Genomic DNA, 26671 nt, shown 5'->3' with positions numbered 1-26671 from the left:
AAATACTAAGAATGCTGAGGGAAGTGGAAAAAGTTCCTGAACCGTCCCTCATCCTGATCAACAGCAGCATTTATGCTTTATTATATTATAGAAGCTGTTTATCATCCAGACCCCAATAAATGTCATTTTTGGGTATCAAAATACCCATAACATAAAAAAATAGCCATAACATATCTGATATTTGTCACATCACTACAGTATTAGTTATGGTTAAAATCAAAGAGAGGTTTGGTTTTAATATCATCATTCAGAGTATTTATGAAAATGCAAAAATAATAGAATAAACAGGATCAGGCCGGGAGGACCGACTCTACCGTTCATCAGAATTCTGTTGAATTAAAGCTGCTGACAAACAAGTAAACTGATATGCGAGTGAACTTTATCAACTATAAATTTACATTTCACATAAAATACATATCTACTTCTAAAGCAGGAGAACAATCCTACATATAATTCTAAATTCACTGTTTCCACTAGCGGCAAGAATAAAAATCAGATTCAAAAACTAAGAGTCACAAGAGGATGAAACACGTTTCTGTATTTTATTCCTAAAGCTCCATATTTAATGGAAAACAAACAAGAATATCAAAGAAAAAAAAAATCCTCATCTTCATCAGTCAGACAGACGGCAGCTCGTCTACCGGCTCTGGATGGACAGAAAAAGAACACATTAAAAAGACACAAAGCCTGAATAGAGTTCACGCTGGGCTCCATTCTGTCCTCTCACACGAAGCGTTGCTTCCATCTTGTGGTCCCTGGAGGGAATGTCACATGTCAGGGTCCGTGTCCGTGTGATGTGGCCTTACATGTTCACAGAATGAGATTAGGATTAGGAACCAGAAAGTAAATAAATAAAATCTTGAATAAACAAAGACAAAAAACACAAAACTGTAATTTTCTATGTTTTTGCTTATTTTTTATTTTCTTGCCTTCACAGGAAGTGGATGCTGCCCTCATCCAAGTTATGTTACATTTTTGTTTTTATCTTAATCTCATCGTCTTCACGTGTAAAGAGATAATTTTCAGACCTTGAATTATATTCATGGATTAAAACCTTTTGTGTGTGGAATGACTGTGACAGAGACTCTCTTGAGGGCCACCACAGGGGCCCCTGAGGCTTTTCTTTTTGTCGTCTCGGGGCCAAACCTTCTGGTAACCATGGTAACCATCGCTCTGACTTCCTGCATCTCACAACCAGAGGCGTCGCTCAGGTCAGCTGGACGGGAACCAGCACGTAAACAAATCAATAACTGATCAAGATCAGGGTTATTGATACGTAACCCTATTGTTGATACGACTGGTTATTGATACGTATCGATCAATACCTCATCGGGTCCTGTGGACCAGAACAGTGATGTCCTTCCTGTGTTCTGATCACAAATGAGCCAAAAACGGTTCAGAGTGGAAATGTTTATTTACAGTAGAGGACAATAATGTACAAATCTGTTGCTATGGTAACACAGCTTATAGCTTCAAACACATTTACATACAGACCCACCAGAGTGGACGTCCAGTCTATATAGTCTGTCTGTACAGTCAGTCTATACACTCTATAGTCAGTCTATACAGTCTATAGTCAGTCTATACAGTCTGTCTATACAGTCTGTCTATACAGTCAGTCTATACAGTCAGTCTATACAGTCTATAGTCAGTCTATACAGTCTATACAGTCTGTCTATATAGTCAGTCTATACAGTCTATAGTCAGTCTATACAGTCTGTCTATATAGTCAGTCAATACAGTCTATAGTCAGTCTATAGTCTATACAGTCAGTCTATACAGTCTCTAGTCAGTCTACACAGTCTATACAGTCAGTCTTTACAGTCAGTCTATACAGTCAGTCTATACAGTCTATACAGTCAGTCTATACAGTCTATAGTCAGTCTATACAGTCAGTCTATACAGTCTGTCTATGCAGTCTATACAGTCTGTCTATACAGTCACTCTGTAGTCAGTCTATACAGTCTATAGTCAGTCTATACAGCCAGTCTATACAGTCAGTCAATACAGTCTATAGTCAGTCTATAGTCTATACAGTCTATCCAGTCAGTCTATACAGTCAGTCTATAGTCTATACAGTCAGTCTATACAGTCTCTAGTCAGTCTACACAGTCTTTACAGTCAGTCTATACAGTCAGTCTATACAGTCTATACAGTCAGTCTTTACAGTCAGTCTATACAGTCAGTCTATACAGTCTATACAGTCTACACAGTCTTTACAGTCAGTCTATACAGTCAGTCTATACAGTCTATACAGTCTATACAGTCAGTCTATACAGTCAGTCTATACAGTCTATACAGTCAGTCTTTACAGTCAGTCTATACAGTCAGTCTATACAGTCTATACAGTCTATACAGTCTACACAGTCTTTACAGTCAGTCTATACAGTCAGTCTATACAGTCTATACAGTCAGTCTATAAAGTCTATACAGTCAGTCTATACAGTCCATACAGTCAGTCTATACAGTCTATAGAGTCAGTCTATAGAGTCAGTCTATAAAGTCTATACAGTCAGTCTATACAGTCAGTCTATACAGTCAGTCTATACAGTCAGTCTATACAGTCAGTCTCTTTAATGTTCCAGTCTAACCAGTCCGAACACACCGTGAACACAGGCGGTAAACTTCTCACTAACACGTGACACTTGAAGCACCATAACAGTAATAACAAAGAGGTCTGATCATGAAGCAGTTCATCTGGTGGGGGCGGAGCAGTCGGGGGGGGGGGGTCCAGAGAGGTTTGGTAGTAAAGAACAGAACCTACACCCCCCCCCCCCCCGGGGGTTCCCCTAAAGGAAACCATGTGAACTATTAGAGGAAACTTGTTTCCAGTTGTTTCCGTTGTTTAAAGGTTCACAGTGTGGGTGTCAGCAGAGGCAATGCATCATGGGAGATACTATTACTATACATGTGGGGCGGTCTAATCGGGGTGGTGGTCCTGGTGTGAGGCGGGGGGGTCAGTAGATAAACTCTCCTGGGACTTCTTGAAGGGCGCTGAAAGGCTCCTCAAACCTGAAGCGCTTGGAGACGGCCTTCTGCCCCGCCTCCTTCTCGGGGGCGGAGCTAGACGATTGGCGGCATTGACCCAAGGTGTACGCCGCCACCACGATCAGCTCCTCCGTCCCCACGTCTCCTCCGTCCTCCCCGCTCTCCTCCTCCTGAGCCGGGGCCGTGCTGCCGGGGGGGTCGAGGGCCCCGGTGGAGGTGGGTGTGTCCCGGTCCTCTGTGGGCGGAGCCTCGTCGTCACGGTGGAGGACCTGAGGGCCTGAGGGCTGAAGCCAGGGGTGTTTGAGACACTGCTCTGCAGTGGCCCGATCCCTGGACACACACACACACACACACACACACACACACACACACACACACACACACACACACACACACACACACACACACACACACACACACACACACACACACACACAATTTTACTTCCTGTGTTCACAGATCTGCTGACGTCTGGACAAAAATGTCTTCTAAGCTCTGTGTGTGTGTGTGTGTGTGTGTGTGTGTGTGTGTGAGTGTGTGTTGGGGGGGACTGACCGTGGGTGTTTGCGCAGCAGCGTCTGGATGAAGGTCAGGGCCTCCTGGTCCAGCTCCTCCTCGCTGTAGCTCACGCTGAGACGAGAGATGTTGAGGAACGTCTCCTGCTTGTTCTCCCCCAGGAAGGGGGAGAGTCCCGTCAGCATGACGTAGACCAGGACGCCGATGCTCCTGAACACACGGCACAGAGCAGGGGGGGTCCAGCAAACAGGAGCAGAACGGAGAGGACAAATCAACAGGAAGCAGAGGAAACAGTGAATAAGTAGAAGCTGTTTCAAGTTTCATTATTTCGAGTTTCTTCTTCAGAGCGTTGGAGTCTCAGTCAAACGTCCTGGACTGAACGTCCTGGACCGAACGTCCTGGACCGAACGTCCTGGACCGAACGTCCTGGACCGAACGTCCTGGACCGAACGTCCTGGACCGAACGTCCTGGACCGAACGTCCTGGACCGAACGTCCTGGACCGAACGTCCTGGACCGAACGTCCTGGACCGAACGTCCTGGACCGAACGTCCTGGACCGAACGTCCTGGACCGAACGTCCTGGACTGAACAGACGGCTCACACAGGTTTACCCGTTCATGTCGTCAATACGTTTGGTCTTTACAGAAAATACATCCCGTGACATCATCACACGTTGTGCCTCTGGCCTCCTGAAAATGTTGCTTTTTGTTTCGTGATGATATCTCATCAGCTTACAGAGACGTGTACCTAAATAGGTATAAAAGTGAAAATTTGACCTTGACCTAGTTTTTCAAGGTCAAAGTTGTGATCTAATTTTCATCCCTTTGCCTCCCGGAATATAACGCCTTTAGTTTCGGCTTTTTATCTTATCAGGTACCTGAGATATGTGCAAAAATAAATAAATAAATAAATAAAAAATAAATACATAAAAAACAAAAACAAATAAAAAAAAAAAAGATAAAATAAAAATTTCTAACATAAAAAGAAAAAAAAAAGAAAACATTTCTTTCATCTTCTGTCACCATCTTCTTTTGATCCCTTTGCTGCTGAGTAATGTGCTTTTTCTTTCATGAAGACTAACTCTAAGGGTCTGATCCAGCTCGAGTCCCAACGACGTTCACAGACTGACGTTTTCTTACCACATGTCTGTCGCCGTGGTGATGGGTTCATAATTTAGAATCTCCGGCGCTAAAAACGAGAACAAAGGCATGTCAGACGTCACTCAGGGCACACGTTAGCGCCCGGCGGTTAAGGTTCCGTTCATCATGAGCTCACCAACGTATTCTGGAGTTCCCATGATCTCTCGGAGCTCCTGGTGGCTGCTGACCATCCTGGACAGCCCAAAGTCCACAATCTTGATGTCCCCCAGAGGAGAGCTGCTGGTCAGAAGGATGTTCTGAGGCTGAGAGGAAACCACAGCCTGTTAGGGTTCTCACCTCCACCTGGAGGTCTTCTCCTCAGTAGCAGTCAGGTGTTAAGGGTTAACGTGTTCACTGATGACTGGCGGATGAAACTGGCCAATCAGGAGAGGGATGCTGCGTTTGACCCACCTTCAGATCGAGGTGGACGACGTGGTTCTGGTGGAGGAAGGAGACGCCCTCCAGGATCTGCCTCACCAGCTTCTTCACGTCTTCCTCACTGAAGGCATCGTCCTCACAATCAGACACACACTGACTGAAGATCTCACCTCCAGCAGCACTGCACACACACACACACACACACACACACACACACACACACACACACACACACACACACACACACACACACACACACACACACACACACACACACACACACACACACACACACACACACACACGTTTAACCTTAACCTGATGCTGAGCACAGGTTTCATACTTAACCCCCCTTCAATGATTAGGATGCATTCTACACCTCAAAATCCTCCCCCAGGCCCCCAGGTTATACATCACTAACCAGTAACACCAATAGCTCTCCACCCTCCCGTGTGGTAAACCCATTAGACCGTTGGTCGCGACTCTGACCAGAGAAAACAGCTGTGATTCTAAAGAAAACCGACCCCCCCCCCATCAAAGATCCTTCCATTTCCTCTGACCTGAGATAAACCCTGGTGGACAAACTGGGTAGTCAGGAATAGATGTGTCCCCTCAGGGCGCTGCTGAATTAGGCTTTATCTCTGAGGAGGGGTGGGGGTGGGGGGGGGGGTGCGGGGGGGTGCTTTGGATTTTCAAGGTGAGCAGAACAGATCATTACCCCAGTGAGGTCAAAACACTGGAAAATGAGTGTGGAAGTAAAACCTGCTGCATGGGTCAGTCAGTCGGTCCCAACTGGACCTCCATCCTACAGGGGGGGCCGTTAGATACCGGGGGGCGCCGCACGTTTATCAGTCTGAAGACCTTCTACTTCGAAAAGTGACTTGAAAAGTAGACGTCATTATTATTATTCCACTGACCCTTTTATTTAGAAATAATCAATGTAAAAGTATATTTATGTGAAAGGCTGCACCTGCAGGTCTCCTGCCAGGAGGGGGCACCAGCCTCCTGTGCAGATCAGCTCCATTACAGATTTGTGTTAGAAAAGTGAATGAACGCCACCACAAACTTGCGGTCGCTCTGCACAGATTTTTGTTTGACAAATGAGAAGAAGAAGAAGTAGTAGTATATACTTTATTTATATAAATGAGCATTAATCTGAGATACGAGACTTTTGTGTTTCATACTTTGATTGTTTACGTAACTTATGTATAATTAATTACACACAGGTAAAGTCTGCATGTCTATAGGGGATAAAAACAGATTACAGTAATCCCTCGCGCATTCACTTCAAGATGTCCGGCTTCACCTCATTGCAGATTTTTAACAGGTAGTCACGTGACACCGTACGCGCTTTTCTATTGGCTGAGAGCATCTGGAAGTCTAATGAGAACAAGTGGAGTAAGCAGCGCTGACACACACACAGAAGGTGAACAATGATCAATAATTAGGTCAGCCATGGGGCTGTGTGTGTGATTAGTTTCTAATCTGGGTCACCAGAGTTTCACCAGAGCTTCCTCCACGTGAGTCAAAGCGCTGGAATGGAAGTTCATTCCTCAGAGGATCAGACACACTTTAATCCAGTCTGTCCAACAACAGACAGCGACTGGAGCTCCAGGAGCCGGACCGGAACACAAACACCCCGATCTGAGTCCGTCTGGTTCTAGGACTGGATCAACATCAGGGCCATCCGGTCCACGTTCCTGAGGCTGGAACCAGACGGAGACCTGGAACAACGAACTCAGAGTGACGGACGAGTGAAGCCGGAGCTCATAAAGAAACACGGTTTTCTTGAACATTTTCTGTCATTAAATCCACCAAAAATCATCCTGTAGGATGCATTCAGGTGCATTCAGGTGCATTCAGGTGCATTCAGGTGCATTCATTGCAAACACTCCCGTATCTACATACAGTGATCCTCGTTACTCGTGGTTGATGCGTTCCAGAACCGCCTGCAAAATACAAAATGCCGCGATTTCGTGACAAGCTATTCATCTTATTATTTATGGTAATTCAAACATTTATAAACCCCCCCTCCCATACTGATATTAAACCACCTTCTATCTGTATTACCTTTTCCCACACTTTTGGGGAAATATGGGGAGGGTTCATAAACATTAAATGACTGTAAATAAAATAAATATTTATGGTAATTCCACCAAATCCTGGAGTGCCGTTTTAGCGGGTGGGTGGGTCCTGGAACCCATTAGAGTAACGAGGGATCGCTGAAGGTTGGTTTGATTTTGCTCGTTTTAAAAGAAGTGTTTTGAAATGTATCCTCCAATCAAACGGCTCCATCTCATCCACCATGAGCTCCTGTTGGAGGAAGTCAACAGCTACAGGCTAGCTCTGATCATGACTCAATAACCTGTTACCGTGGAGACACACACACACACACACACACACACACACACACACACACACACACGCACACACACACACACACACACACACGCACACACACACACGGTCGATGCAGATACCAGCACCCACTGGTGGGTCAGAGGTCGTGACTGAAACACAACAACACTGTGACACAGTTCTCAGGGGGGGGGAGTCGGGCCGATCTGAACGATTGAAAATGTAATTAATGAAAGCAGTGGATCAATTTAATGGACCCCAGTCAACCTGAATAACACTCAGGGACGGGGGTGGGGGTGGGGGGGTCAGTCCTCATCTGATTGAAGGTAGGACTGGTGTAAACATCTATCAGTGCTCATCAGAGAAACCCTCCCCAAAGCAAAGACAAAGGGCTGAATGTGCGTGACAGAGACAGGGGGTGATGAAGGTGGGGGGGGCTCTGATTGGCTCCTCATCCTCACCCAAAACGCATTCATGTCCACAAAACAGGAGTTTCCCACACGCTAACGGCTCAAAGCGCTGCACAGACATAGTAACCGACCACATGCCTGGAGTCTGACATCACCACTAGTTTCACTGAGGGTCAAATTAGGAGGCCATGAGGTCCCGGGGGGCCAACATGAGCTGTGGGCCCCCACTGGGTGGACCCACGAGACCCACACAGGAACAAACCAGTGTGTTCATGTCAGACGACACACCATTATCACGTTATTTCTGTATATTACAGCTGCTGTCCTCTGATTCTACGACAGTTAATAATCAATCAATCAATCATTCATTCATTCATTCATTTTCCAACCCGCTTAATCCGCTAACGCAGGTCGCGGGGTAGCCAGTGCCTATCCTGGCAGTCTCAGGGCGTGAGGCGGGGGACACTCCGGGCACGACGCCAGTGTACCGCGGATCAATCAATCAATCAATCAAGTTTTATTTATATAGCGCTTCATCATGGCAAAAGACATTTCGAGGGTCTTTAACAGACAGCAAAACCCAACAGAACCCTCCAGAGCATAAGCGACAGCGGCAGGCAAAAACGCCCTCATTGAGGAAGAAACTAGGGCCAGGACCCAGGACTCCTCTGGGCGACCGGCTGGCTGGAAGCTGTCAGAGAGATGGTGGAAGAAGAAAAAAAGCCTCATCAACACGGAGACGAGACAGGAGGAACTCTCCGGGTGTCAAAAGATTAAAAATAACCAGAATGCATTGCACCGTGCCAGACCCGTGAACACCCCTGCTGTTTAATGACCGTCTGAGGGTGTTGTGTCACCTGGAGGCCAAACGAACAGGATTCTGGGTCAATACGTCAATCAAACCTAGCTGTCAGACGTTACTTCCTGTTCTGCAGACGTTACTTCCTGTTCTGCAGACGTTACTTCCTGTTCTGCAGACGTTACTTCCTGTTCTGCAGACGTTACTTCCTGTTGGTTGTGCAGAGCCCCCGCGGTGAGCCCCGTCTTTACGTTCCAGCCCGTCGGTCCGTGTGAACGCTCGTGTGTTTGGCTCGGCACGCTTCTGGCCGTCACGTGTGCTCCTGCAGCTCCACTGACATGATGAACCCTCGGCTGGAGCGCCGCCAGCAGCGAGGTCAGATGGGGGGGGGGACCTGTTAAAGCGCCCCCATTCATTCTCCTCCGTCCTCTTTCTGTACCCCCCCCCCCTAAACCATTCTAGTCTTTGTCTTTCCCGTCCAGCCTTAAAGTAGCTCCGGCCCAGTTGGTGTTTTTCACCCCCCTCCACCCCCTCCCCCAATGATGGCATGAATGGTTTTCTATGTCAAGCTGACCCTCATTTGTAGAATACTGTATCTGCCCCCTCCCCTTCAATCCCCACTTGCCCCACTGCCCGAAATATCTGTCAGCTGTCAACAAAATAAAACACAGGGAGGGGTGGGGTTCCTGTGATCAGATGGGTTCAATGCCCCCCTCATAAACTCATAACATCCTTAAAGCCGGGGTTAGCACTGCGTCACGCCTCAGGCAGCCGGTGTCTGGTGGAACACGCTAAAATGAGCTGAACACGGAACGTTTCCATGAAGGACACACATTTACATGTTCCTCCATGGCTGAGGAACATTGAGGGTTTAGTCTAAGACTTAGACTCTAGACTTAGACTAAGTATCCCTGACAGGGTTTATGATGTAGACTGGTGTCCTGGTTCTGGTCAGGGACTGACCGTGAACTCTAGAGTCCTTCAGGGCAGCAGTTAATTCTGGGATTATCCTTTTCATGGACAAAAACTGGGATTGGGACGGACTAATGCGGGGGAGGATCAAACACACTGGGGCATTTAAAGGGGCATTTGTGGGCTCTCCTTAACAGGACAGATTGTATTGGGTGGCGCGAGCTGCCGACAGACCATAATCCTGTAGAACACTGTAGTCTTTTGGCAGCAGCTTCGATGACTGCAAACCGACAAAACCCAAAGACAGAAAGACACAAACACTGAACCATTACAACTTCAAATTATAGTGATGGAAATCTAAATGCTCTCACACACACACACACACACACACACACACACACACACACACACACACACTGGGAAACAGGTCAGGCATGGCTCATAAATGACCAGAGAAATGAGTTCATCGACAAGTGGTGCAACTAATGCAGCCAACACCATACAGCCACGTGTGTGTGTGTCAGTGTGTGTGTGTGTGTGTGTGTGTGTGTGTGTGTGTGTGAATCCCACATACTAGGTCAAACTGATCTGTGCTCCAGTTGTTTTCTATTAAGTGTTGCTGATGGATTTAGAGCATTAAGCTGTAGTCAGTATATGATACTGTTTACCTCTCAGCCATTGGGCTGGGACGGAGAAACCCAACCCACTATATACTAGACTGTGTGTGTGTGTGTGTGTGTGTGTGTGTGTGTGTGTGTGTGTGTGAATATCTTTCATCACTGTCTCCTGTGGGTCTCTGACCCCTCCTCTCAGGCTGCAGCTTCTCTCTGTTCACTCTCAGGTGAATCTCAGAGTCCTCCATGGTCACATGAACTCAAATGGTGATTATAGATAGAAATTTCCTAAACAACAACTTACAAACAACTCAGCTTATGAACAACCTCTCGGAAGCCGTTGTGTTTGTAGGTTGAGGACTACCCGTACAACATATTCTCCCCGTTGACGGTAGGGTTGGCTGCCTCATGACTCCTTTGGGTACGGAGTCTCTATCATCTCACGTCTCTGGTGGCAGCGTGAGCCAACATAAACTTAGTGAGTCATGTGATGGTGTCGTGTTTGTCAGGGCGTCAGATACTCACAACTCCAGGACGAGAACCATCTCGGACGCCATCTCGTAGACCTGATGGAGGTTGACCACTCGGGGGCTGGCTGCTGCCAGCTCCAGTACTGAGATCTCGTGGATGATCTCCATCCGGCAGTCTTTGCCTTTCCGTCTCTTCCTCATGAACTTCGCTGCGTACTCATGTCCTGTGCGTTTCTCCACGCACTTTCTGACTACAGCAAACTTCCCCCTGGAAGGGCAGAGCGACAGGGCAGTAAACACATGACCGACATAGGCGGCAGTCAGACGACTACTGTGCTAACAGGTACCTCACCACATCATGATACAGGAAACAACACGGGTTGCAAGACACTTTTGTGAGGCATAAAGGTGCTTTAAACAGTCTATCAGAGTGTGGGAAAAGGTAATACAGGTAGAAAGTGGTTTAACATCAGTATGGGGGGGGTTCAGAAATGTTTAAATTACCATACATGTACCAAACTGTGGTGAGACCAGCGATGTTGTTTGGTCTAGAGACAGTGTCACTGAAGAAAAGACAGGAGACAGAGCTGGAGGTAGCAGAGATGAAGATGCTGAGGTTCTCTCAGGGAGTGACCAGGATGGATAGGATCAGGAATGAGTACATCAGAGGGACAGCACATGTTAGAGGTTCTGGAGATAAAGTCAGAGAGGCCAGACTGAGATGGTTTGGACATGTCCAGAGGAGAGATAGTGAATATATTGGTAGAAGGATGCTGAGTTCTGAACTGCCAGGGAGGAGCCCTAGAGGAAGACCAAAGAGGAGGTTTGTGGATGTAATGAGGGAAGACATGAAGGTAGTTGGTGTGAGAGAAGAGGATGCAGAAGACAGGGCTAGATGGAGGACACTGATTGGCTGTGGAGACCCCTGAAGGGAAAAGCCCCAAGGAGAAGAAGAAGAACAAAATGACAGCTTGTCGCTAGTCTTTGCTCATAAGGTTCCTGGAACACATTAACCACGAGTAACGAGGGATTACTGTACTCAGCTATTCAATGCCATCAGATTTCATCTACTACTCTGTTCTCTGGTTGGTCATAGAACAACACACAAAGAGGTGCGGGCACACATGGGTTACACTGAACACAATCTGTGTGATACGTTTTATTTTAGCGAAATTTATCGTCCAGATGGGGGTTTGTCTGGCCGTATGTAGGATGTCATTTCTCATCCGTCTCATCCGTCCGGCTTGTTCTCTATCTCTGTTCTCTGCCTTGACCCAGTTCTATTCGAGGCTACCCGTGTCGTTGTGTGAGGATGATGACGCCTGGCCGGCGCTGTTGCCCAGGGGGAACCCTGGTGATGGAGACGCCAAACCCACATCACGCCTCCCTTTGGCGGCTGTCATCTGTCCAGACATTGGTTTGCAGACAGGACAATAGCAATCCCATCTGAAGGGGATTGAACCTTCTTTCTGTGAGTCAACAGATCTACCCACTGAGCCACCGTGTCGCCCATGTTGGATGTCAATGCACCAATAATCAGGAGCATCAATTTGACTCCATGTCATCCAATCACACAACAAACAACGTTCGTCTTTATAATTCATAATGGGTAAATAAAGGTTAACAAATTTAAAAAATTGTTCAGTAATGGTAGTTGTCTCAGGTGAGTGCTGAAGATATTTGTTTTGTCTGCATAGAATGTTTCAATGGAGATTAGCTGGCGTGTCGTCCGGGGTGTACCCTGCCTCTTGCCTGTAGCACTATGACCCACAAAGTGGATAAACAGCTGAAGACAAATGAACTAATGATTTAGTGGGCCATAGTGTAAATACAGGTAGTCCTCAACATACGAACATTCAAAGATGCGCCACCATGTCTGTTGTCCTGCAGTTCCTCTTTCTGCCACAACCCCCTCTGAGCAGCACTGCTGTGTTCACACAGCTCCAACACTTGTCCCCCCGTCTTGTTGTTTTCTTATTGTCTCTGTTAGCATCTGAGAGCGTCAGGCTTCGTACCTTGGATTCTTTACTGTTTGTGATATATAATAAAGCAAACACTAGTGAAGATAGTGGTAGTGGTGACCATCTCTCTGATGACAACTCTGACCAACAATAATTCCTCCCCTTCTTCTAAAGGTAAGCTACATGCTACATGCTACAGAAACGTACAGTGGATTGTCAACATCAACAGTGACTCACTGTCGTTGGATGCACTTAAAAACTGGTAGAGAGCTTTTTGGAGTGTTTTCTTCTTCTTCCAAAACAGCAGCTTGATATAAAGCAAGTAAAACGTACAAGTAAACATTGAGTAATACTTTGTATGACTGTAACTTCACATAGTGAATGCAAGTTTCCAATTGTTGGGGGGTGTAAAACCACGCTCGTTGCGGTGGGGGGGTGGGTGGGTGGGCGTGGGGTGATAACCCCACAGGGGGGTCTGGGGGGCCCCCCACGGGAAGTTTTTTAGAAAATGGGGTTGCTCTGTGTGGAGTTCTCATGCTCTCCCCGTGTCTGCGTGGGTTCTCTCCGGGTTCTCCGGCTTCCTCCCACCTCCAAAAGCATTCGCTTCAGGTTGATTGGCCGGTCCCAAATTGCCCGTACGAGTGATTGTGTGTATGCATGGTTGTATGTCTTTGTGTGTGGCTCGCGGTGCACTGGCGTTGTGCCTGGAGTGTCCCCTGCCTCACACCCTATGCCAGTTGAGGCTCCAGCTCCAATTCATAGTAACTATGTTGAGCAAAAAAACAAAGTGGTCGGACGAACAGGTGTGACCTGAATTTACCTGTACTGTATAACAGAACGTGATGGGAGTCAGCGTTCTGCAGGATCTGAATGTCAAGGTGAACAACTCTAGTCTGGTGCTGGTAAAAATAAAGGAACACTTCCTGAAGCTGATGGAAACAACAGAAACAGACTTTGGTGTAAAATGACATCAGAGTAACACCTGTCAAGGTGAAGCCACGCATATCTGAACTGAGGCCTGTACCATAAAGCTGGATTAACCTAGCCAGGCTTCCTCCTACGTATCTGGCTTCACTTAACGAGACATCCGCCCTCCGGATTTTCGGTACCATAAAGCCGGTTATCAACTCACTAATTCAATCCAGGCTTGTCCACTCTAGATCTGTGCGCACTCACATAAAAAGGGTGGAGTTTGCTGCATGTGACCAATCGCTAGGGGTGCTGTCTTTGTTTTGTTCTTTGAAAAAGGTGACATTAATGCACAATTCATTAAATACACCATTAAAACATACACTTATGTCTTAAATTTGAAAAAAAAAGACTTTTCTTTTTCTAAAGAAGGATTTGGTGAGTGAGCAAATGAAACCGGCAGGGTTCGGCACCTCCAACAAGGTTAAGAACCACTGACTTAGACACTTTGATTTTCACCCATTTATTCCCAAAATTTTTCCAGACATAAAAATATCCAAATCCTGTGTCATTAGTAACCCTTTGAAATAATCAATCATGCTTTTTTGAAATTCTCGTGGAAAGGTAGGTGAAAATGTGTGTTTTATGATCGGTCACAGTTGTGACCAGTGGGATAATGAAGGTTCATGACGGTCTTCTGAGATGTGAATGGGACGTCAAACAGACGGTTCTGCCTCACAGTTCCAGAACTCCCAAATCCTCGTTTTGTCATCTCATCGAGGAGGGAAAGTGTGGTGAACACTAGTCAGTCTTAGGGAGTGGTACTTTAGTATTTAGAGTACTAATGACTATTAAATGACTTCTAATGGTGATTATCGATTGAAATTTAATAAATAACTCACACACAATTCAATTACAAACAACCTCTCGGAACCAGTTGTGTTCTTAGGTTGAGGACTACCTGTATTGCAGTTCATGATTGTCATAAATTCCAATGATGTGGTGAAATGTGAACTTGATGTTGTGGTAAAAATGTGGTGGAGTATAAATGTGTAAAAGCCGTGCTGCCTCTTGCTCGTACCGGGGCACAGGTTATAAGCGAGGGTGGATGTTACGGTGCTGCGGGACAAGAGCAGATTGTAGCAGATGATAAACTGGTTCCATTCTTTATGAACCCGCGGCTGAGAGCAGCAGGAGGAGAACACAATGACTCAGACTGTGTGTGGAGCTGTGTGAGGCAGCAGAGCGTGACCGGCTGCCCCGGGCCTGGAGCTCCGGACGGGGCTGCTGGACTCGTGAGAGTCATGAGGCCGGAGCCGCTGGGGGCCACAGGCTCCAACGTGAACTCAGGTCTCTGAGAACAGACTCAGACATCTGCATCTTTAATTAATGTCCCGAATCAAAAGGCATTCCTGATTTTCTAAACCATGTACTAACTCTTGTTCAGGCTGTAGTTGATTAATCATTTTATACGAGCTTCTATCTTTATCTGTAAACAGTGGTTCACACACACTGAAATCTTTACTGTCATCAAAAACTAATCTAATGGTTTGAAAGTAGCGATGCACTAGCTAACGCTGTTAGCATCTGCTCTGTGCCTGACTGGACACAGACTTTTAGAAACAACAAAAACTGAGCCGCTGAGAGGTTCAGGGCTTTTAGTTGTGTCCAGCTCTGACAAGACACAACTAATGTGGTTTAAGGACCCCTGAAGCAATGCATCATGGTCCACGTGTGGTCATTCTGGGGAACAGAAGATGGTTGGTGTTTGGTTTGGGAGTCTGGGCTGGCCCTTTAGAAACCAAACTGGGCCACCACACCCTATGACACGCCGCGTCAGCACATCTCCAAAGCCAACAGCCTCGTTCAGGCTAGACCCTGAAAGAGATGGCTTTAGTGTGTGTGTGTGTGTGTGTGTGTGTGTGTGCGTGTGTGTGTGTGTGTGTGTGTGTTTACAGTGTGAAGCAGCTCTGTGTGGGTCAGTACAACAGGATGTGAACTCAAAACAACCGATGACGTGTCAGATGACTGAACATATTCAAACGGTACAGCTGTTGCTGTTGAAGTGCCCTTGAGCTCTATCACACCAGAATGACTCTGGGACTCCACATGTCAAGACAAGTTAGAGTCTATCTAATATAACTCATATAAACTATACCTAACTAGTAATGATCACACTGATGACAGTGACATTGTGTGGTGTCGGACCAGAGGAAGCCCTTCCTAACCTCCTCAAACAAAGCACATTAACCGTTCCCCGATCTGAGATGGAATGACTCCAAATTAGAAATCGCTAAAAAATGACAGCTGTCGGCATATTTAGTCTAAACAAGACAACACCACCCACGTAATCAGTAAAGAGTTCCGCCCGTCACCATATGGGCCAATAAGAGAAGGGCCATTTCTGTCACTAAGACCTTTTGGGTCTTAACCATATGGACCCCAGAGCCTGGTGGTCTCTAAAGGAGCTTGGCTGCTGCCATCTGGTTCTCCCTACATAGACGTAATGTAGGCCGCTAGTTGTAACCCTCCCATCGTCAGCCCCCCAGCTACACACATAGACACACTGGCAAACTGGCCAAGAGTCAGTCAGGAAAAAACCCCGGCTGTACGGCCGGAGACCGGCCTCCTCTTCATCCACTGTTACGTCGGTTAACTGCCACGACAAGGTCTCTGCTGAAAACAACAGAGTTGGGAAAAACCCTGTGATCTGACACCTGGGAGGTGGATGGATCCTGGGTTGGGTCAAACTGATTCTGTTGGGTTCTATGAACGCAACACTCCTCCATTTGAGAATAAAACACAACCACTCTTGGTTTCTGACTGTCGTTCCACGGTGAAAACATGAACCTGTTTGTTAAAGGTTCTCAGAACCAGCGCATACCTACTACACGTGAATGTACGTCCTGCCAGCATCTACCTGTACGTGAAGGTAGAAGGTTTTGATTTGATTTTTAAAAATCACGTTTATTCGTAAAAGTCTAAATACAAGATAGTTACGTTGACACAAAATCCAAAAGAGATTCACGCAAAACAGAGCTCACGTTTCAAAAAACAAGTAATGTAACATAAACAAACAAAATATTATTATTAATAATTTTAATTATTAATTCATTCATTTTCTGACCACTTCATCTGCTTGCGCCGGGTCACGGGGAGCTGGAGCCTATCCCAGCTCTCATAGGGCGCGAGGTGGGGGAAACTCCGGGTGCGACGCCAGTGCAAAATAAGCAAAAGCAAAAAATAAGCGAAATATATGTGAATTTAACCAACCACTGGCTGAACACAAGTTCCTCACTCAACACGGAACATAAGACACCTTTGACAAACCAGGGGTTCCTTAAGGTGTCTAAATCATTGATCGCTCTGATATAGTTCAAATCCGTCAGTCAGACGAACCTTCAACCGTTTTCGTCCTGCTTACATAAATCACCATCTTTGTTTGGCCCAGAAGAAAGTTGAGGATCTGCCGGTCCTTTTTCTGATACTTCTTACATTTCAAACCAATAATGTAAACCTGTTTGTCAGAAACACGACGGATGAGAGATTCTCTCTAAAACCAGGACCAGACTGTCCAGTCTCCCACAGAACGGACGGTTTTCCAACATACTTGGACTCAAACTCAAAATAAAAGTTGACGGCCACAGCGCCGTGTACAATCCTCCACTGGAGATCCCCAGCATGTTTTGTTGACGGTGGCTTGTAGAACAACTCCCATGAAGGGTTCACATCCGCCGCCAGACCAGGATGAACCCTCCGTGGTGTGTCAACCTATGAAGAAGTAGAAGACTTCTGTGTGGAACCAGTGGAACCAGACCTCAGGAGAACCATGAACTTGAACGACTGTCAGCTGATCTGTGACCACAAGGCTGCAGATCAGAGCAGCAGATTAATACAAGCTTTCATGTTGTTGTGGAGAAACTAATCTCAGTCACAATGTCAGGCATGCTACGCAAAACTACACACACACACACACACACACTCACACACACACACACACACACACACACAGCCGTATGAGAGCAGGATGAAACAACTGGTATACCAGTGGTGGTCATTGGTCGGTCGTCATGGTTACAGCAGGTAACCGCACTTCAGTCCCCCTATGACGTCACAGCAGTGACCGAGACCAAAACCCTTTCCATCATCTGACATCAGCAGTAATCTGTTGATAATCTGTTGATAATCTGATGATAATCTGATGATAATCTGTTGGTGTGGTATTGATTGATTGGTTCTGATTGATCTCAGTTCTCACCACAGACACGTGAACTGAAGAGAACTTTTTTGAGGTGAGGGTTCGGTCCCCACGTGACCCGGACAGACGCGTCCTCCGGGGGGGTCAGACGGTCCTACCTGCCCAGCTCCCTCCCGGGGATGACGGTGTAGTGGTCGGTGAACGGCTCGCTGCTAACGGGGGTCTTGATGCGGGACAACAGGCCGCCGGCGCTGCGGTCCCGGTTCGGTTCGGCCGGGGGAGGCTGGAGGGGGGTCCGGCTCCTCGACTCCCCGGCGCGGGGACGTTCCGGGATCATGGCGGCTCGCTTCAGTCCGGATGAGAAGTTTGAGCAGCCCGCGGTGGGAGACGCGGTGTCCGCGGCACGGAGTCCTGGACACGGCCGTCACTGGGGGGCAGCGGCTCGACGCGACCCGGACTCTGGACGCTCCTGTCGGGCGGCGCGGAGGACAGACTCCCGGTGGGGCGGCTGGGCTCAGGTTGTCCTCCCCCCTGGAGCCGGGCTGTCAGTAACCAGGCAACCGGTGCGGAGAGACAGGCGGTCGGACCAATCACAGGGCGGCTCAGCGGCACGCGCTCAGTCCGCGTCCAGATGACGGGACGGGGAGGGGGGGCTGAGGACCCCCCCTCTCTCTATATAAATACAGGTATATATATATATATATATATATATATATATATATATATATATATATACACACACACACACACACACACACACACACACACACACACACACACACACACACACACACACACACACACACACACACACACACACACACACACACACACACACACAAATATAATTTATCCGGGCTTGGGACCGGCACAATGTGTCCTCTTGTGGCTACATTACGTAAAAACAAAAGTGTTGTGTTTATATTTTGTATATATAGTTATCCCTCATTACTCGCGGTTAATGCGTAATGTAGCCATAAGAGGACACAAGCCAGTGTCTTATTGTGCCGGTCCCAAGCCCGGATAAATACAGAGGGTTGCGTCAGGAAGGCCATCCGGTGTAAAACTTTTGCCAAATCAAAGCATGCGAATCAAACCTATGACTTCCATACCGGATCGGTCGAGGCCCGGGTTAACAACGACCGCCATCGGCGCTGTTGACCTACAGGGCGCCGGTGGAAATTGGACTACTGTTGGTCGAAGAAGGAGAGGAGGAAAGTGCGTTCGCTCGAAGAAAGAGAAGAGGAACACCAAGAGTATAGGACTGAGAGTAGGGACGTTGAATGTTGGAACTATGACAGGAAAAGGTAGAGAGTTGGTTGACATGATGCAGAGGAGGAAGGTAGACATACTGTGTGTCCAGGAGACCAGGTGGAAAGGTAGCAAGGCTAGAGGTTTAGGAGCAGGGTTCAAGTTGTTCTATCATGGTGTAGATGGGAAGAGAAATGGAGGAGGAGTTATCTTGAAGGAGGAGTTTGTTAGGAATGTCCTGGAGGTAAAAAGAGTGTCGGATAGAGTGATGAGTCTGAAGCTAGAAATAGAAGGTGTGATGTTCAATGTTGTTAGTGGGTATGCTCCACAGGTAGGATGTGAGCTGGAGGAGAAGGAGAAATTCTGGTCGGACTTTGATGAAGTGATGCAGAACATACCTAGAAGTGAGAGAGTTGTCATTGGAGCAGACTTCAATGGACATGTTGGTGCAGGAAACAGAGGTGATGAGGAGGTGATGGGCAGGTTTGGTATCCAGGAGAGGAACGCAGAAGGACAGATGGTAGTTGACTTTGCAAAAAGGATGGAAATGGCTGTAGTGAATACTTTCTTCCAGAAGAGGCAGGAACATAGGGTGACCTATAAGAGTGGAGGTAGGAGCACACAGGTAGACTACATCTTGCATATATATATATATAAAAGCAACAGGCCCCAAGTTAAGTTTTTAAAGGCCTCAGATTTCATTACTGTGTTCAATAGAAAAACAAGAACACTTTTTCAACAATCAGGAAATTTTCCAGATCAAACGACAAGAAAAACTTCTAACCAAGTTTAATCAGAGATATCTCATGAATGACTTAAAAACTACCCTAACCCTAACATTTATTCAAATAAATAAATTAGCACCTGGTGCTAACAACTGTACAGGTCAGTTCCGATCAGGGGACCAAAACGTCTCGTTGGCATCAACAGTTCATCGGTGTTATGTGGATATCCTCCAGATTCCTCCTCATCTCTGCTACTTGTTCGTGACATATCCGGGATTGCATCCCATTTTTTATGGGAACAAATGAAGACATTTAGACATTTAGATTTATTTGAATCTGATACCTGTTGACTTAATATTAAGAATCGTCTTCATCACATCCATGAATGTGTAAAAGAAAGACGTCCTTCCTCCTGATGTGTGCGGCTCTTGACATTGATTATCCACCTGAACATTTGATGGGTTGTCTCAGCGTAGAACAATGGGTGCTCTTTTCTTTGACTGATGCCCTTAAAGGTAACAGTCAAAATGCTGGAGACGGTTTCCATTCAGGCAAGAGGAAAACGTTTGACAGGTGCTGTATACAGGTAGTCCTCAACTTACGAACATCCAATTTACATTCAGAGATACAAACAAGCGCTCGTTGCTAAATCCAACTGTTGTCCTGCAGTTCCACTTCCTACCACAGCCCCTGCCAAGCAGCACCGCTGTTCACACAGCTCCAACACTTGCCCCCCCCTCTTGTTGTTGTTTGTTGTTGTCCCTGTTAGCATCTCAGAGCGTCAGGCTTCGTACCTTGGATACTTAACTGTTTGTCATGGATGATAAAACAAAGACTAGTGGCAGTGGAGACCATCTCTCTGATGACAACTCTGACTCTGACCGACAAAATGTCCTCCCTCCTAGTCCTCCTCTCTAAAGGTAAGCTACTTGCTACATGCTACAGTACCATAGTGGATCGTCAACATCAGCAGCTGACTCTGACTGTTGTAGATGATGATCTTAAAAACTGGTGGAGCGTTCCATGATATAATTCCTTCTTTTCCTCAAGGATTAAATTATAAGGAGCAGAAGTTTATTGTAAACTAATCTGATTTCAAAACGATCATTTAAGATATCATTTTTAGATATCGGAACTATACGTAGGTATTTTAATATGATCATGTTTTTATTCTTATTTATTGTACAGTAACATAATACATTGCGCCTTCACGCATTTGTGCATCGACACTCGCGACTTCACCTCATCCCGGATTTTTGGTAGGTGTCACGTGATATTGCATGCACATTCTATTGGCTGACGGCATCCGGAAGTGCGCTAAGTTCCGTGAGTGTCACAAAAGTGCTTTAAACAAAGTGTGGGAAAAGGTAATACAGATAAAAGGTGATTTAATATCAGTATGGGGAGGGTTCATAAATGTTTAAATTATCATAAATAATAATAATAGTTTGTTACTATATCACAGAATTCCTTATTCGCATGTGGTTCCTGGAACGCATTAACCGCGAGGAACGAGGGCGAACTGAACGTGTCTTTAACGGTATTAAGAGTCCAATATTTGTGGTGGACAGATTTTAAGGTGAGTAAAACGACGTAAATTTGATCTTTATTTTTGTGTGTATTTTCTTTAGAAATACAATGTATAATCAGAAATAACTTAATTCCAAACATTTTATTATGTCACTTTTTTTGAGTCTGATGTAACAAAGTAGTGTTTTTATTGAGACTCATGAACAGCTGTATGGGGTTTGGAGTGACAGCACAGCCTAAGTGCTGAGCGACCCGTTCTAACACAAATCAGAAGTGTAGTTTTCAGCATCATGTACAAATGCATATAATCTATACACGCGAAACATGAAACATGAAACATGAAAAAAAATGCATGCTTCAGTGTCACATCCCTGCAGTCATCACCATCCATTCAGTTATTCACATATTCTCTTTGTTAAATTCCCTTTTGAAAATTCGAATATACACAAATAAATACATTTAGAGACACAAATAGCAAATAGTTGCTACAATTCACCACAACCTGACCTATCTGTAGAAATCAGGATTCTTTACTTCTCCAAAAGCTTCTTGAAATACAGTAATCCCTCGATTGTCGCTGTTAATGCATTCCAGGACCACCCCCACATGACAAAATTCCATGATATTGCGACAAACTATTTATTATTTATGGTAATTTAAACGTTTATGAACACCTTCTATCTGTATTACCGTTTCCCACACTCTATAGACTGTTTAAAGCACTTTAAAGTGTTTATTTAAAGCACGGAAGTGTGTTGTGTTCCGTGAGTCTCGGAACGCAGCACACTTCCGGATGCAGTCAGCCAATAGAATGCACGAACAGTATCACGTGACTACCTACTAAAAATCCACAATGAAGTGAAGCCGGGCATCTTGAAGTGCGAATGTGCGAGGGATTACTGTACTTCCAGAATAGTTGATATTAATGCAAATAACTGTCATCAAGTGTTCCTCACCGTCCTTCTATCAAACGAGTTTCAAATCTACAATGGATGTAGACAAAATATCAACTCCATGAAACTTACATACAATGTCTTTACAGCTTCAACAAACTACATACAAAACTCTCTTATTTTCACACACGTTACCTTTTGTCATAAACTCACCAAAGCACAGATCACAAGCTGAACACACGTGTCTCTGAACATGAAAAGAGCCCAGTGACATAAAAATAAGAAGAAGAAAGAGAACGCTATCAGACATTGCTGTGAAAATCAAAGATAAACCACGGTAGTGCATTTCCTGCACTGACTGATAGTTAACCAATCAGTTTAATCGATAATAGAAAACATTTACATACATATCAAAACACAAAGGCTTCAAACCTGAAGGTAAATTCTCCACCTGCAGCTTCTTCATCACAACATAAAAAAAAGCAAAAAAACAGAACATTCAAGGAAAGCCTCTGACTTCCCTTTACTTATAAATTCATACATTGTGAAGAAGAGTAGAAAATATCGTAGAAAATAAATACAGGGAAGATGAACGTGACCACAGCCTTGTCCACGGGGTTGGAGTGGATAAGGCCTCAGTGCTGCCCAGGATGAGTGGAGCTGCAGAGAAGAAGACTGTTGGTGGTGAGCATCCCTTTCATAGTGCCCTGTCACCCCCCTGTGATCACTTCTGCAATTAGCATGCAAATAAAGCACCATTTAGGTGAAATCACACATTTTTAGCCTTTGAAGTGATAAAAAAGTTCATGTGTGTATTGAGTTGTTGTTGTTGAGGTCCAACTGACTGCTGATGGTTGATGAGAGTTGGATTCTCAGCTGGACGTGTGGTTCCGGTCCACAGTGGCCCCGTCTCCCACTCCTCTAGTCTTTCAGTTAGAAAAATAAGTCACTGGATTTGTTGTAACACAATCACCGCTGCAAAAGAAGACACTCGGAGCAGCTGGAGCGTGAGTACTACCTGCCATATTGTCCCTACTGCAGCATTCACACATAAATAAGATGCAATTCATGCCCTAACGGTTGCATATTCACATTTCAGACACCATACACACAAATTTAGGGGTAGTGAACAACATGTTTGTTTGGAACCAGTCAGTGGCTGAATGTGTCAAAGCTAATCTTTGGGTAACGCCAGTGAAGATGACAGCTAGCACAGAGTCTGATGAAAAGAGTGACTAACTACAACATCTGATACAATTAACTGATTATGTGATGATGAAGATGTCTTTAACGTTCAGCGTTCATTGGTGAGCGTCGTGCCGGCTGCAGGCGTGCTAACGTTAGCTGTGATGCTTGCACTACACAGCTATAATGTATACTCAGGGTTTGATTTGCCTTCTTCAGGTGAGAGGTTCTGACTTGGTGCTGTCTGGTGAGAGGTGTTGGGTTGTGTTGTATTCTGGAAGGTTTTGGTTTAGTGTTTGTTTACTGAGAGGTGTTGGAATGGTGTTGTTTGGTGGGAGGTGTTGGTTCGGTGTTTTTACTGAGAGGTGTTGTGCAGGGCAGTATACTTCAAACAGGGCACGACAAAAGCGTACAGAGCAAAACAGAAGAAAATAATGACAGAAAAAAACTTTCAATCTTCACGTTTCAACGCATTTAATGTCCTCATAGACCACGGCCAAATGTATCTTCACCTCTTTAGCTGCTTTCTATTTTCTAGATACCTCATCACACCCTCCTCTGCTGTTGTCTTACTTGGAATTGTTTAGATTTCTGACTCTCCACCTGCATCTTGTGCATGAATTCATTCCAACATAAAGGATGCATGGATGTGGGCATCGACAAATGATCTGCATAAATCAAGTGAACCTATTTCCATGTGCAGATGGGGTATTAATGAGTCTCAGATCAGCTGCACTCTTTGGTACCAAACATGGCCGTGATTCACTTTCTGTGAACTGCAACGCAAATTATCCTGTCAATACCCCTAAAGGTTGTGAGTTCAGTACCCAACCCTCGAGTGAACAGATACGCACTCTGTACGCCCTGTACTGATTGACCCTTGGACCGGTACCAGTCCAGTCCATGACCTGGGGTTTGGGGACCACTGGTTTGAAAAATGTGCATAGAGCACACCCCCAACTGAAAGCAACACCGTGATGACGTTTTATGTTGTGGCAGCAGACCCTACAGGAGTGAAACCTCTGCAGTGTCTGGAACAAAACGTTGAAAGGCCACAGCTGGTCCAGGTCAACCAGTAGTGTTTGGTTAGTGGGGTGAGCAGGGAGGCCTACAGCACAGGAAGGAGCCTACATGCATTTTTAATAATGTTTCTGTATTTCCTCTCAGTGTCTTAAGGAGCAGACAAAAATTCAGCCGTGCAGGTTTAGGGTTCAGGACGGATTGTCATCATGGAAGTGTGGTGTAGCTGGGATGAGAATGACGAACTCCTACTTCATGGTAGGTGTAGGGCGACAATAGGACCACAGAAAATACACAAACATGTCAGACTAACCTCATCTTCTTACTGATGGAAAGTCATGGAGTTTCTAAATCCACAAACATTTCTGGAGCTTCACAGCAAAGCATCAAAGAAGACGGGGAGTTGGAATGACTGATGGAGCCGCTGCACAAAACCCCCAGTCCTCCGAACGCACCACGTCCTCATCCGATTCCACAGCACACAGGTTGAACATCTTCTGCAGTTTGAATGATTATTTTGGACACTATGGTGAAAACCTGGTGCGATGTGGAGCTCTATAGACTGTTTGGAGTCCTTTATGTTTGTTCCTGGTTGTGTTTCAATGGTTGAGCTCCAATCTAGTCCAATCGTACAGGACAGTGATGCAACAGAGTTTTGCTGTGAGGCTGATGACAGAGAAACTTCGCTGACCTTTCATCAGCACCTATATTTGTATATCAGATATTTTTTTTAATTCTACTGAGCTGTATTTGTATTAAGCTGACATTAATGACTTATATTTGAGATATATGCTGTCTGTCCAGGACGCTAGGCCCAAACCACAGGCTCCTGCAAACACCTGATGTGTTTGGAGCACGCATGAAAACATGCAAAAAGATTTCATAAAGAACCAAATCCAATACCAGAACTTTCTTAACACCAGGCTAAAATGCTAACTGGCACTATGACATAACAGGCCACGTATGGGGCAGGAAGTCACTGAGGCACAGTTTACTGGACTACAGATGTAGATGGGGGGGCTGAGGGTACGCTGCAGTCGCCCATTGTTGGAAGAACGTGGTAGACTGTGGAACAGATTGCAGTAAAGGTCTCAACAATTGCATATATTACAGTGTGTGTCCACAGGCCCTACACAGCATGAGTTTACAACAGTTTACGCCGAGGGGGGGGGGGGGGGTGGAGCTCCAGTCAAGCTGCTTGTGACAGTAAAGGTTCAGATGTTGGAGCACCAGCTCCATGCAAAGACAGTCCCAGAAGAAGAAGTTCACCAGTGGACGACGTGAATAAGACTAACAGTTCCCAGTCAACAAACTGAGCGCCGATGCATCGCTGTGGTCACATGACTGTACGAAGTCCTTTATTGTTAAGAAATCACCCACTTCCTGTTAGCTGGGCGACATGTCACACTCTCTACGGGGGGAATCCCACAAGCCCTTGTGTTGGAAATAATGGCCACTTTGATGGAGGAGACATGACATCAGTCAGGAGACTGAGGAGGTCTTCATGTGTCCGTCTGGGGGAGAACAAGGACGGTCCAGCTGTCCAAGTCCTGGGGCATCATGAGTGTCAGACGTGGTACAGGATTTATAGCGTCCAGGGGATCTGCTGTCAGTGTTTGTGAGTCAGGTCAAAGGTCAACTGGCTGTTAGGTGTTCCTGCAGTCGTCACACAACTACGACCTCTAACAGTGAACTAGTCCAGCACTCGCCTTGTCTTTGTTTAACAGCCTCGGTTGATTACTACGGTTAACTTCATTTATAATGACCGAATGTGTGTGGCTGACTCATCACACGCGGAGCTAGTTGGTTATAAACTGATAGATTCTGACTGAACGTGATTGAACTTTATATTTTGCATTCACCTTTGGCTGGTCCTGTCATTAAACCAGTGCTCATGATAGCGTAGCGTCTTTTCTAAACCACAGTGTAAAGTGCAGGACTATGATGAACCTAGAAGCTCCTTCTGGTTGAGGGAAGTCTCCGTGTGCGTTAGCTGCACTTCTGAGTGGACAGACAGGAGCAGCAGAAATCATGTTGAATTTGATTAAGATCGAACCTTGAGCCCAAAGGTGTTGAAACAAAGTCCCATCATATATGTCTCTAACGTCAGTCTCAAACCCTCTTCAGGACTTTACTAGTGCTAAGATTAAAAGTCAGACATGATCATTGCCTTTTTTAGAAATCTGCACTGCATTTCTCTAAAGCTACATAAATTAAAGGTTATTTAAATTTATAAGAGCAGAAAACCACCTGAGAATTAGTGTGCACTCATCATTCAACCCTGAATTCACAGGAAAGATTAAAAAAAAGAAGTTTAAAGGACGAAAATCAAATTTATAATTTTTCTTTCGAGAATAGACAACATTTTAAAGTAGAACTATACTCATAGAAGCCTAAAGCTTTGTGTTGTGTGT

General features: G+C 45.6%; 1 protein-coding gene across 1 annotated transcript; it reads right to left on the bottom strand.

Moving 5' to 3' along the window:
* Positions 1 to 1395: 1395 nt before the first annotated feature.
* On the bottom strand, positions 1396 to 18166 carry stk17a (serine/threonine kinase 17a). Its single transcript, XM_068303937.1, has 7 exons — positions 17812 to 18166; positions 10641 to 10853; positions 5056 to 5203; positions 4781 to 4907; positions 4645 to 4693; positions 3544 to 3714; positions 1396 to 3318 (listed from the first exon to the last, which is right to left on the bottom strand). Exons 1-7 carry the CDS (start codon positions 17988 to 17990, stop codon positions 2958 to 2960), a joined length of 1248 nt encoding a protein of 415 aa, XP_068160038.1. The 5' UTR covers positions 17991 to 18166; the 3' UTR covers positions 1396 to 2957.
* Between the last annotated feature and the right edge of the window lie 8505 nt (positions 18167 to 26671).

This window comes from Antennarius striatus, chromosome 20 (genome assembly GCF_040054535.1).
Source record: "Antennarius striatus isolate MH-2024 chromosome 20, ASM4005453v1, whole genome shotgun sequence".
Taxonomy (NCBI): domain Eukaryota; kingdom Metazoa; phylum Chordata; class Actinopteri; order Lophiiformes; family Antennariidae; genus Antennarius; species Antennarius striatus.
This window is presented reverse-complemented; position numbering and strand designations above follow the sequence as displayed.